The following is a 14,115-nucleotide window of genomic DNA, read 5'->3' as shown; positions in this document are numbered from 1 at the left end:
CATTTTTTTTTATGCCGCTAAAATCCTGTTTTTGTGCCACTAAATTTGCTAATCTATTCCGCAATATCCTATATTCAATGTAGTTTAAGTGTTTATTCCACGCCCTTAATTACGTAATTACGGCCACACTCACTTTAGAGAGTCCTCCACCTAAACTTTTTTCATCCCACTTAAGGTCTTTCGTGTGGGTGAGAGTTCAGTGTCCCATTTCAGGGTAGTAAGCGCTATATAAATCCTAGAATACAACAAACCCCTTTTCTCGCCCTTACAAATATATACAACTGGAACAACTCCGTGAAGGAAAAGGAGCCATCCCTGGAATCAACTTCTTGGCGCACACTGGGACGAGTATGCGCACACTACTCACCCAGCGTAGCAACCACTGTTCATCCACAGGTCCATCAAATTGACACAAAAATAGTTCGACACGATCAATCCGCAACAGTGACAGGCTTCGGGGAAGATTAAACCACAATCCAAGGTAAATAGTCAGGCAAAAAAAAACCCAAAGCATCACCCTAAAATAGCTGCTAAGGACCAACCAACAGAAAACAAGCTTTTCTTTTGAAGAAACGTCTAAATCAAGCTCCACCCACATAACGACACTTATGCTATTTTTCCTAAGTGAGTTGGTAGAGTTTTAATTAAAAAGCTAAAGTGATAACAAATGAAAGATGAGACATAGAAAGGTGCCATGATGCTACTTATCAGCCAATAAATCAATTACTTTTCTCTGATTGACCTAAAAAATGCGGGGCCTGATCCTAAGATGGACGCAAACTGTGCACATTATTTGTTTGAACTACGCATGCTGGCGATTGTCCTTCTTCCGTTTCCACAAAGTTGAGAGGTCAACACAACGTAGGTGCATCAACACCCGGCACGAGAGGAGTCCACTTCAACGCTTTCATGGGCTCCTCCAAGAAGCACCGCAAGGATGGCGAAGAACGACACCGCGAACACAAAAAACACAAACACCGGGACAAGGAGCGTGGGGCCAGTAAGCGTTCCCGGGAGCGAGGTGGTCGCGACCGAAAGACTAGCCGAGGGGCTTCCGCTGTAGTTGAGGCGGGCCCGCCAGCTTCTGCTGTCACTGCCCCCGTGAGCTCCAGTCGGAGGTTAAAGAAGGAAAAGCCAGACCCGGGATACGAGCAGCAACAGCAGGGTGAGAATGACTAGGTGTCACAGCTTTAATGGGGTGGAATGTATCTTCCTGAAACGTATGAGCGACGTCGTGTTGGCTGATGCTTGCCCTGGGAGAAGGTTGCAGGAGCAGCACTATAGCGATACGAAATGACCGAAATTCCATGTGTGTAAGAATAGTTAGCCCTCAATCCTTTATAAGTTGCTTTACAGCTGGTGTTAAGTGGTACCGGGTATGTATATTCGAAGCGAAGTTCAGCTAGTTGTTAACAAGCCATTGAGAGTTTTCATACCACGTACACTGTCTCATTGAACTTGTAACTTGATATAAGGCTTGTGAGTTGATAAGCCTGTAGTGAGGTGTTATCGCGTACAGTCTCTGAGCTTTCAAGTGAATGAGATCTGTGTCTGTCTTCGTGATTGTATAGCAGGTGCGCTTGACGAACACTGAAGGGAATCTTTGACGGTATGTAGAATATGTTTCTGACTTAGGAGTGTTTGAGGTGTGTAGGGCAACTATATATAAAGCTTCTGAATTGGTATAGTCTGTGAAAAGCTGGCACATTCCCTGCGTGAGTATGAAAGGTATCTAACTTTATATGTTATGAGTGTTTGTAGAGCGCACGTCTCTCCCAAGAGGGTATCCAGGTGGTAGAAAGAAGGAACTGTGTTGGCTTTGACAGATATTCACTGAATCCTCAGCACACGTCTATAGAGTGATATTAACTATCGATGTAAGTATACACAAATTATAAACCGTTTCAGAAATCTTCTCTCTCTTTTATTCTTTTCTTTCTGATCAGCCAACACTGGTTTCGTCGCACAAACTGGGACATCGTCCCGCGACTTTATCAAGGCTTCAATGTCATTGGTAGCAACTTTCCATGTGGTGATAATTACATCCCACACGCTTTAGACTGCGGGTGAGTCTAGTATCCTTGCTTCGAAGTGAGTACATCCGTAATTATCAGTAAAAGCACCCTGCTACGCGATGTAGTACAGCCACAAATAGATCAGTGTGTTCGGTCCTCGAATACAGATATGCTGAGGATTTTGTGAATTTCTATTTTGGCTTTAGCCACAACTTTGGGGGAGGTTGATGGTTCTCCTCACCTTACAGAACCGTAACTCAATACTATCCTGAACTGATATATGTGCGATTGTTCCTAAGGCATCGTATACCTATAACTATACCACTGTCTATTAAATTTGGCTTTGCCAGATGCCTAATGGAAATCATACTCTGTCACTTTAAAACTCCCCCGCCCCTTGTGCCTATGTCATCCACAACTTTATTCAATGCCCCATAATAGTGTAATTCATCTTTCTATCCTGCATTGTTGTTATTTTATTGTTTCTGTGCATGTATTCCTTTGCTGATTCTTGGAGAGCGCCATAATACTTTATGGTTCATTAGAGGTAGATAGAAATTATAAATAAATAATCCTGTGATTGCATCTCACCTTCAGCGTGGTGTAGTTCAGCTGCTGCGGGCTTTATTACTACATTCAGCAAGATATTTTTTAAAGTCCAACTTGGTGTATAATACCAGTTAATTGAATCTGATCATGTGGAGGCGTTGTATCCTGTGTACAGCCTTGTATTTACATGTCAGTTCAGTATGTAATATGTACTTGTGTTATTTGGCCTTCTAAAGATCTCATTTGTCATTGACAAGCCTGGACTTGAAATGTTGTGGCTTGCACAAATCACATAACTAGTAACAAGTCTTCATTATGTCCCTTTAACCATGGACATCTCTATATTAAATAAAGGAAGAGGGGGAGGTTAGGTACAAGGTGGACTCGGCCTCCTGTCAAACGTACATAAACAAAGAGAGTCCACTTGTGACTTTCCTATCGATGGGATAGTCAGTGCTATCAGAGAAAATGATTTTGTTTTCTTAAAATAACCCCCACCTACCAAAAAGTCCCATGGTGGCATGCTTCATCATAGGGTTCATCCCACCCCGCTGCAGGACGGGGCGTGCTACGACCGACGGAGACATGGGAGCACTTTGTTGGGGTGTGACTATGTGGGGTTGGCAGTGGAAGGGTCAAAAGGAAGAATCAGTGTTGTTAAAAAGTACCTGGCTATTTGGATGATAATATTTATTAAGTCCTTTAGCTGGTACTCCTAAAAACGGGGTTGTGGAGATTTACACTATGATGGGAGTTATTGTCAACATGTTTCAAGCCTAACCCCATAGGCTTTTCTTGAGGACCAGATATAAAGATCCCAAATACCACTCCTAGTATGATTAGTTTTGTGAAATTCACTGCATTGGTGAAGTGCTTAATTTCATGCATTGATTGTACCTACTCGCTATGCTGATTCAGCTAACACCTACAAGGTATGCTGATTCTTTTCAGACATGATTGTTCATTATTTCATGCCCCATGGGCACTTCATGGGAAGGAAGGGGTGCTTGTAGTCAAACAGTCCTCAAAGCAATGCCCTTACTCGGCATAGTCTTCCCGTTGCAGAGGAAGTATCTCAGTTTCACAGTGGAGTCTCAACATTACCAGTTTGCCCTCCTTCCATTTGGTCTTACTTCTGCACCTTGAATCTTCAGAAGGTGGGGAATTCCATTATTCCCTTACCTGCATGATTGGCTGATGAAAGCCAATTTTCCAGAGTTGGTGTTGTATCACTTGAAGTTGACAACTTAGTTGTTCAACCTGGGCTTTTCTATCAACATGCCCAGGCCCCACCTAGAGCCCTCTCAGTGCACCCAGTTCATAGGGGCAGTACTGGACACTATGGCGAATTGAGCCTACTTTCCTCTTCCTCCTCCTCAGGATTCTGGACATCCAGGCTATGATTCTTATTTTTCATAATGGAGTGTGGTTTCAGTCCTTAAGGTCTTGCACCTGCTAGCCTCCTGCATTCTATTTGTCACCCAGGCACGCTGGCATTTGAGGGCCCTCCTCAGGCACTGGTTTCAACACAACAGGGATCTCAAAGTTGGTCAGTATCTCCAGAGAGACTTCAGAGAATCTTCAGTGGTGGGGCGTGTTTGGCAATCTGTCTCAAGGGAAACCGTTTTGCCCTCTACCTCCAGTAGCCACACAGATAATGGATGCCTCCACTCTAGTTTGGGGAGCTGATCTGGGGGAACTGGAGATGAAAGGTCTTTGGTCTTCAGAAAAATGTTTGTTGCATGTCAATCTGTTGGAATTGTGGGTTAAATGTCTACCTCTCAAGTCTTTCCATTCGCGGTCAGTCCATTCAAGTCTTAACAGACATTACTACTGTGATGTGGTACATAAACAAACTGGGAGAAGTAGAGTCAGATCCCCTCTGCAGAGAAGCTCTACGACTCTGGTCCTAGGCTCAGGACCATCAGATTTACCGACTATCTCATTTGGCATTTTTCAGACAATCTGGAGTAGCGTCTCCATCCAGAAGTGGTTCAACACTTTTTCTGGCTATTGCGGGGCACCCTCAAATAGACCTTTTTGCCCTCACAAGAACATGCATTGCCTGGCATTCCTTAGCTTCCTGTGTCCGATGCAGGAAGCACTGGGGGACACGTTTCAATTGGACTGAGGCTCACAGCTGTTTTACACGTTTCCCCCGATACCCGTGATTCCTCGTATTCTAAGGAAGATTTGCCAAAAATAATAGCCCAAAATTGGCCGCAAAGAGTATGTATGGTACACAGACCTTCATCTCTCACTGTGCCCTCCTCTTTATCTCCCTCACAAGGCAGAACTCCTCTTGCAGTTGAAGGGGCAGGTTTTACTCCCCACCTCCATAGCCTGCACCTACAAGCCAAGTGATTGAACAGGATAACCTTAGTACTTTTCTCTCCCTGATGTGGTGGATGTTATTTAAATCAGAAGACACTTCACCAAGTCATTTTATGCTGGCAGATGGGCCAAGTTTGTAAAGTGGTGTGAAAAACATTCTGTTGACTCCTCAGAGGCCCATTTCTCCTATATTTTACATTTTGCACTTACCCTAGCACAACAAGGCTGTACAGTTGTAACAGTTAAGGGATATTTGTCGGCCCTTTCTGCATTCCTTTGTTTACCTGATCAAACTTCTCTGTTTAAGTCCCCTATAGTATAAAGGTTTATTAACCTCTTCAGTGCCCATGACGAGATAGTCTCGTCATGGAGCACGGTTGCGCTGTGCCCATGACGAGACTATCTCGTCATGAACCCCGCCCGCTAATGCAACGCCCGGCAAAGGGCGGGGCACTGAAGGGGTTAAGGGACTTACTAACAAATACCCTCCTACTCTGTTCATCATGCTTCAGTGGGATCTTAAATTGGTACTAACTTATCTTATGTGATCTGCGTTTGAACCTTTGCAAAGTTGTTTTTAAAGACTTCTTTTAAGACCATTTTTCTGGTTACCATGATGTCTGCTAAGCATGTTAGTGAATTGCAGACATTGTGTGAAATCTTTCTTCACAACTTTCTATGCTGGTAAGTTGATATTGAGGAACCAGGGCTGCTTTCCTGCCAAAGATGGTTACTCCCTTCCACTTGGGCCAGTCTATCATCCTTCCAACTTTCTATCCCACTCCACATCCATCTAAAGGGGTCAACAGCCTTCATTGATTGGACCCTAAAAGGGCTGTGAGCTTTTATGTGGACAGAACTCGTGATCTCTGCTGGATGATCAACTGTTTGATGGGTTTGTGGGCAAGATGGAAGGAAAAGCAGTGCATAAAAAAAATTGCCCAGATGGGTCATCATGTGCATAAAGATCTGTTCCGCCATGGCTAACAAAGAAGTCACCTGAACATATTAGAGCTCATTCCACTAGAGCTCGGTCTTCTACTACTGCTTTAGCTAGAGGCCTCCCTGTAGTTGACATTTGCAAAGCAGCAACTCAGGCCTGCCTCCACACTTTTGGAAAGCACTATTGCTTAGACTCTTAGACTCTGAAGTGAGGAGGGACGGTCACTTTGTTGTTCTGTTTTGCATGTTTTTTTGGTATAAGCAGGTAACACTTTTTCTGGTGGATAGGATATCGACCTGTGGATTCCTCACCAACCCACCGCCTCTCTGTTGCTTGTCTGTTTATACCGAAAAGTCAATTTTTTTTTTTTTAAATAAAATTTGTGGAAACGGACATCAATTCGCTGATGAGGATTCTTATGGCTCCAGTGACATCACATGGAGCCCTGTGTGGAGCGATGGGCCTTTTTGGCATCCTTATCTACATGGGAGAGCTGAGAAGAAAGTTTCAGTGGAATGCTGGAGCATTGGAATACTGGAGCATTGAATACTCAAAAGGTGAGGAATCCTCAGGTAGATACTGTATACACCAGAAAAAGTGTTACAGAAGGTAAGTAACTTGTTCTTCTGATGGATACATCTACCTGTGGATTCCTCACCTTTTAAATAGAATCCCCAAGCAGTACTGCACTCGGAGGTGGGTGCCTGTCTGCCTATACCAAAATTATCTTGCCTTAGGTGGGATCTTCACATGCTTTGTCTTCCATAGTAGTGGCAGGCCCAGAGGTGCTGGTACCCTTTTAATGACTCTTGCCCATGACATTAAGAGAGAAAATGTGCCAGTGATGTTATGGGACAGGCATGTGTGCAACTACAGTGGAGATTTCAGTATGATTTTGCTTCCTTATGGCAGCTAGAACATGCAACATGACATAAAAGCAGACAAGATTTATCCCTGTAGTCTCCATCTTCCCATTTTCCTGTCCAAAAAGTCAAGGGGTAGAAGCAGAAACACAGACTGGTGTTACTTTCCTCCCCTTTCAGAGAGGAGTATACGTGAGATTATTAGGAGAACGCAATAAAGGCATAGAGCCCAAAAAACCATCACATTAAGGATAATACCATTCCGGTTACACATTCATCTAGCAGACAGTTTGCCTAGTTGGATAAAGAGATCTCCTCCAAGAATATACTGAACTCAGAAAAAAAGTTTCTGGGGCAGCATTACAGAACATAACATTTTGCAGAGAACAATGGTTCCCTGCGGAGGATGAACCTGAGCAAGCCAAAGAAAGGGCCCTTGATTATACAATATCTGAAGTCCAAACAGGCTGAGTTTCTCTTATTTCCGGCAGTTAAGGTTGTTTTGTGTGAGAAGAAGCTTTGTGCCAGAGTTTCTAAAGGTGGACTTTCTGCTGGCTAGTTTTGGCGGTAGTCCGTTACTGTCCTTTGACGTTCCATGTTGCTATAGTGGGTGCTAGCGAATAGGTGGCCTCATCCTTGAGAGAGCCATGTGATGGACCCCATCTGGCCCTACAATTCCTAACACACAAGCAACATGTTAAATTGTCAGGCTTTTAGGGTGTATGTGAAGATGGCTTGAAGTTTTATACGATACTGAAAGATTTCGTCTTTGACGTAGTCTTGTTCTGAGTACGAACATTTGGTTTGGTTACAGAGGCGTATGTGGCAGCCAGAAAACACACTACTCATAAGGATTCAAAGACTGATGCAGATTGCAAATCAGAAGCGTTGAAGTCACCTTTTCCATATCTTAAGTTGCTTGGAGATCAGCTGGATGATATGGTGTACATTTTAAGAGTGCTTGTAGGTGTGAGCTGCACAGAAAATGGCAAAAGGCTTCCACCTCCTCCTCTTTGAGATATCTTTAATAGGAAGCTATGTTAAAAACACCTTTTCCCCGCAAGGATTAGCAAAGGATGGGAAGAAAGCAGCAAAGTAGGAGGCCTTTTCATAGGCACTACAGATTCAACTGCCTCTGTCCTGACTATCCAAAAGATGACTTAGATAGAGTAACAGTTTAGAGGGCACCTGATCCATTTCAGTGTGATATTGCTCCAATCTGTCTGTTTGAAGTTAGAAAGACCGGGGCAAGATCAACTTCTTTTGATTTGAGAACAAAGATATGGTTGTCCGAATGACCCACATAAGAAGCATTCGGTATTGGAATGAATATGGTTTCTGTAGGAAATAAAAATGCAGTTCTGGTTCCTTCTTTGTAGCAGTTCTAAAACGTGTTACTTATGTTCATACCACCCTTCTCCAGTTTTTTGCTGTGCCGAAAATAATAGCGGTTACTGTTATCCAATGTAACGTTACTCCAGTTGCAGCCCTCAAAGTGTTAAAAGGTCAAGTCATACTGCCAGATGTGAACTAATGACATGCCAATAAGTACATATCTTATTGGAGTGCCTTTAATTAACATAGCCATCCTGCCAAAATGTACTTAATTGTAATCTTTGTCCAGAAAGTCATTTTTTCTTTCAGACTCATGCTTGATTTAAGGAAATTCAACAAATAAATCATTCCCATTGTCATAAATGGGATTTCTGGTGGGCTAGGGCATGCGCCTAAGCCAGGCAGAAACCACCACTTTAGTCAGGCCAAAGATAACCCCTGCTCACCCCCTTGACAGAGCAGTCAGGCTTATCCCAGAGGAAATGTGTAAAGCGTTTGCACAACACACACATATATTATCTACTGGCGGTCGCCAGTAGATAGTTATAGTTACAACCTAGTCTCCATAGGAAATCTCAAAATTCTATTTTGAATAACTTTGGCACCGGTTGACGAATCCTCGCGAAGTTTTCAAAACTAATGGGGCGCTCCGCTCAGCTCCTACCCTGAAAGTCTCGGGGTGATTCGTCAAGCGGGGGCCGAGAAAAAGGGGGGGTCCCAAAACGCGTTTTCCCCATGCATTTTTCCATAGGACCTTTGGTCGCAGCTACAGCCCGAACGGCTGAACAGAATTACGTGAAATTTGGCAGAGAGGTAGCCATAAGGTCAATGAAGTGCCTTTTGCAGGTCTGGTGAAAATCTGTTCAGTATTTCCTGAGAAAATAGCATTTAAAAGCATATCAATATCTATACGCGCGCACCGTGCGCGCAACCTGCCGTGCGCGAGCGCAATTCTGATTGGTTGTTAGATGTCGGTAAACATTAGAATCGGTCGAAACCAGGAAGTGTCGGCCGCCATTTTGTCTCTCGCAGTCTGAGGGGGTGAAAAAAAAAAGGTGGAGAACGTGAAAAGGGGGCAGAGTGGACAGTTCCTGACCCCCTAGCCTTGGTCAGGGGGTCACAGAGTATATGTGAGAGTGAGAGATTGAAAGAGTTCCTGTATGAATGAGTATGAGTTTCTATAAGTGATTGTTTAAAAGGCTAAGTATGTGTAAGTTTCTGTAGAAGTAAGTGTGGTGGTGTGTGTATAACTATATGCAAGTAAATGGATGTTTGATTCTTTATTAGCATGAGTGACTATGTGTGTGAGTAACTCTATGGATGAGTGGCGTTGTGTAACAGGATGTATAGGTGTGTGAGTACATATGATGAGGGAGTACATGTATGAGTGACTGTATAGGACTGTTGGTGAATGAGTGGATGTGTATGTGGATCTTAGAATTACTGAATAGGTTGTTGTAACTGGTATTGGTATGTCCATTGTTTTGAACATTGTAGTTTCTATTTTTGAATGTGTGTATCAAAGGTTATATTAGGGGAAGCGGAGGTCTGCCACTCTATCACAAGGATGATGTCATCAGTGATGTCATTAGTGATGTCATTTGAGATGTCATCAGTGATGTCACTGACCATGTCATAAGTGATGTAATATGTGACGTCATCAGCAGTGCATTGCGGGCGCGCAAGATATAGTTAGCTGAACTAACTACAACGGGGGAATTTCAATGGTTTTGTACGAGTGAAAAGTCCAGCTAACTATAACGCCCCCTGAAACCTATGGTTTTTTCAGTGAATATATATATATATATATATATATATATATATATATATATATATATATATATACACACACACACACGTAAAAATAGCCTTTGTATTATCCATAAATCACAATAGAACATAATCATACATATATACTGTTCCACCTGGCATTACTTTACAGGAATTATATACACAATAGGGTCACTGTCATAACATCACAACTCACAATTAGTGAGGACAACCAGTAACTACTGGTAAGGGTGCACCTAGCACACCACAGTAGGCATAAACCTCCGCCCTAGTGCACCACAGTAAACACTGGTTATGATGCACAATCAGCACAACTTGGGCGCTACTGGTAGGGACTGTTCCTAGCATCACACATGCATACATCATAATCAGCAGTGCACATTAGTACCTACTAGCAGCGTGCATCTATTAGGAACTCCCAATCACTGTGAAATGCAATCCACAGCCCCATCACATCATGGCACAGCACACTTGGAATGCATGCAATCCACAGTGCATCCTAGTAATCACTAGCCATGTCCAGTTGTCCTGAATCAGGAAGGTTGCTAGAGGGCCACATTACCTTATGAGGCCATAATCCTCCCCTCAGTGTGGAGTATAGGAGCCCCTGCTCCCCCCCCCCCTTATGGAAATTGGGGGGGGGGGAGGTGGAGGTCAGGCCACTTTTGAATCCGGGGTACAGCGATGGGAACATCTTTCGCACCCAGCCTAGCGAATCTTTTCCTAGGGTGGTGGGAGGAATGTATTGTATGAGTAGACGAGAATGAGCAGTATGTACAACACATCCCAATTTGGATCAGGTATATTGATGACCTGTTTGATTTGGGATGGACCCCTAGATTTGGCAAAAGAATTCATAAATAAATTGGGGGATAATGACCTTAATTTGTCATTTACTCACTCCATCAGTACCTCACACTGTGAATTTCTGGATGTAGCCATTAACATAGTGAACAATCGGATAGTAACCACCCTTTTCCGCAAAGAAAGCTCAGGGAACACCCTACTTCATGCAAATAGTAACTACCCTGTACCACTCCGAAACAGTATTCCCTTTGGAGAGTTCCTTCGGGCTCGAAGGAACTGCAATACGGAAAGTGGTTTCTCCAAAGAAAAACGTACCATGGAAAAGAGATTTGAACAAAGAGGCTATCTGCCTAAGGTGATCTCAACAGCAATCAAAAAAGTTGAGAATATCTCACGTAATGAGGCACTTTTTTCTTCACGAAAGAAAAGGGAGAAAGGGACAGTAATACCTAGGCTGATTACCACCTACAATAGCAGATCCAACACTCTTAGGTACTTAATGAAAAACACTGGGAATTACTTGAATCTGACCCCGTTATTGGTACTGAAATAGGTCCCACTCCATTAATAACATACAAAAAATCCAAGTCCCTTAAAGATCAACTTGTGCACAGCTATCAGAATATTCCGGATAACATCACATGGCTGGGAACTGCGAAGGGTTTCAAAAAATGCGGCTCTTGCAAGGCATGTGAGCACAGCAAAAATTTGTGACAGCTATATCGTAGGGAAAAACAGAAAAATGATTAATAAATTCATAACCTGCACCGGTGACTATACTATCTATGTCCTGGAATGCCCCTGCGGTATGAATTATGTGGGCAGCACTAAATTACAGTTTAAGACCCGCATTTTGCAACACATGAGAGCCGTGACAAATATCGACCTCAACTATCCTGTAGCGAGGCATTACCAGGATAAACATCAGAGCAATGCCAAATTGATTAAGTTCTATGGCATTGATAGGATCGTACCTCTCCCAAGAGGGGGAGATCGTGAGAAACTTCTAAGGATCACTGAGTCCAAGTACATTATCGAACTTAACACCAAAATCCCCAATGGAATGAACTATGGTGAAGAACTGGCCACCCACATAGGGGTATAGATTTATTCCTCTTCCTTCGATATGTTCTCCCTATCTGAATATTGCATTTTAACACCTTTTCTCGTTTTAAGCACCGGAGTCAAGGGCCGAATTATAATAATGACCTGTGATGGGATTATATCAATATAGTTTCATAGATTAATTGTTTATCACTAGCTAGGTTTAGCAGAGTGATATATATATATACTGCCCTAATTCTTCGGTTATATTCATTTTTTTTCTTTTTTCATTTTTTACTTTTCACTGGGTGTTTTCATTAGTATAGATACGTTTTGGATTAATACGGTTTTCACCACGGACAGTTGTTGACCCTCGCCCCCGAATATCCCTCTCTTCTTGAAAATGGTGTATATTGTGTAGTGGTAGGAGAGATTTATCGCTGATATAAACTGTTGAACTGTTTATTTAAATTGCAACCAAAACATATTTTATCATGAAATAATGACCAGATGATGTTCAGGCAGTGGCCCGTTATGAGATGTATAAAATGAACGCCGGTTGGTCTCCTTAAATGCTCTGTGTTGCTTTATGAATAGAGTTCGGGTACATTACCCGGCTACGATTTGAATTTTCATAATGGTAACATTACATGTCGCAATGTTGGTACATTACCCCAGCACTCCTAGTACCCTTTTGTTATTTAACAAGGATACGGAATATGAATTGTTGTTGTATCTAGGAGATATTGCACTTTGGCATTTATAGGCGGAAATGTGACTCTTATTTCTTTTCATTTCATTTTCCATTGGGGTATGTAAGTAATTGTATATTTATGTGATTATTAACATTATTGGCTGGCCTACAAGCAATGTTAATGATGTGACAAAATTCGAACAAATGGCACTTTCATAATTGGAATGTAAATAGAGTGGAGCATTTACATGTTGCAATGTGGGTACATTACCCCTGCACTCTTAGTACCCTTTTGTTATTTAACAAGGATACGGAATATGAATTGTCGTTGTATCCATGAGATATTGCACATTGGCATTTATAGGCAGAAATGTGATTTTCATTTCTTTTTATTTTATTTTTCATTGGGGCGAGTAAGCAATCGTATTTTGTGATTATTAACATTATTGATTGGCCAATAAGCAATATTAATGGTGTTACGAAATTTGAACAAATGACATTTTGGGGATAATATTTCTTCTCTGTCTATCAACCATGACCTGTATTTCTAAGGGAATTTGGGCACAGGTCACTAACTTGACAAAGGCTTCGCCGAAACGCGTAGTTCTGTTCGTTTAAAGCAATAAAAATTTATTGTTTTGTCCTGGGTGTGCCGCTGGATTATTTTCTGGGAATTCTCAGATTTCATCCTTGAAAAGACATATATATATATATATATATATATATATATATACACACACACACACACACACACGTAAAAATAGCCTTTGTATTATCCATAAAACACAATAGAACATAATCATACATATATACTGTGCCACCTGGCATTACTTTACAGGAATTGTATACACAATAGGGTCACTGTCATAACATCACAACTCACAATTAGTGAGGACAACCAGTAACTACTGGTAAGGGTGCACCTATCACACCACAGTAGGCATAAACCGCCGCCCTAGTGCACCACAGTAAACACTGGTTATGATGCACAATCAGCACAACTTGGGCGCTACTGGTAGGGACTGTTCCTAGCATCACACATGCATACATCATAATCAGCAGTGCACATTAGTACCTACTAGCAGCGTGCATCTATTAGGAACTCCCAATCACTGTGAAATGCAATCCACAGCCCCATCACATCATGGCACAACACACTTGGAATGCATGCAATTCACAGTGCATCCTAGTAATCACTAGCCAGTTGTCCTGAATCAGGAAGGTTGCTAGAGGGCCACATCACACTGAGGGGAGGATTATGGCCTCATAAGGTAGAGTATAGGAGCCCCTGCTCCCCCCCCCCCTTATGGAAATGGGGGGGGGGGTGGGGGTCAGGCCACTTTTGAATCCGGGGCCTCTACTGGGGTCATCCTGGAATGGCACAAAATAAGTGCCCCAAAGTCGGGTTGGGGCTCCGACTGACTCTCCCACACCGGGACCCCTGTGGAGGCGTCCTCCCTGCCCGGTCCGCAAAGTCGAGAAAAACATCCCTTTTAGGTCAGGAAAGGGGAGGCACTGACTTTGTCTCCCTTCTGCATACGAAAACAGGGCTCCTCCCAGGCTCTACTCCCCAGAAGCTCTCACTTGCTGAGGCGCCTCCTCTCAGCGTGGCCACCCAAGCGACTTCAGCAATGTGGGAAGAATGCAACAGGGCTCCTCACCGGGGTCTCCTTGGTTCCGTACTGTTGGCTGACCCTCCTCTTGACTGCACTAGGAGCCCATGAGGCTCCAGCCCGATCT

The 14,115-nt window shown here is 43.0% G+C and overlaps 1 protein-coding gene across 1 annotated transcript in view; it reads left to right on the top strand.

Moving 5' to 3' along the window:
- Positions 1–825: 825 nt before the first annotated feature.
- Positions 826–14,115, top strand: part of SART1 (spliceosome associated factor 1, recruiter of U4/U6.U5 tri-snRNP) — a 698,390-nt gene continuing 685,100 nt past the window's right edge. The window contains exon 1 of the mRNA XM_085625869.1: positions 826–1,165. Within this exon, the coding sequence (XP_085481995.1) occupies positions 910–1,165 (256 nt within the window). The 5' untranslated portion in view covers positions 826–909. The remainder of the gene's footprint in view (positions 1,166–14,115) is intronic.

The sequence above is a fragment of the Triturus cristatus genome, chromosome 9, assembly GCF_964204655.1.
Source record: "Triturus cristatus chromosome 9, aTriCri1.1, whole genome shotgun sequence".
Classification (NCBI taxonomy): domain Eukaryota; kingdom Metazoa; phylum Chordata; class Amphibia; order Caudata; family Salamandridae; genus Triturus; species Triturus cristatus.
This window is presented reverse-complemented; position numbering and strand designations above follow the sequence as displayed.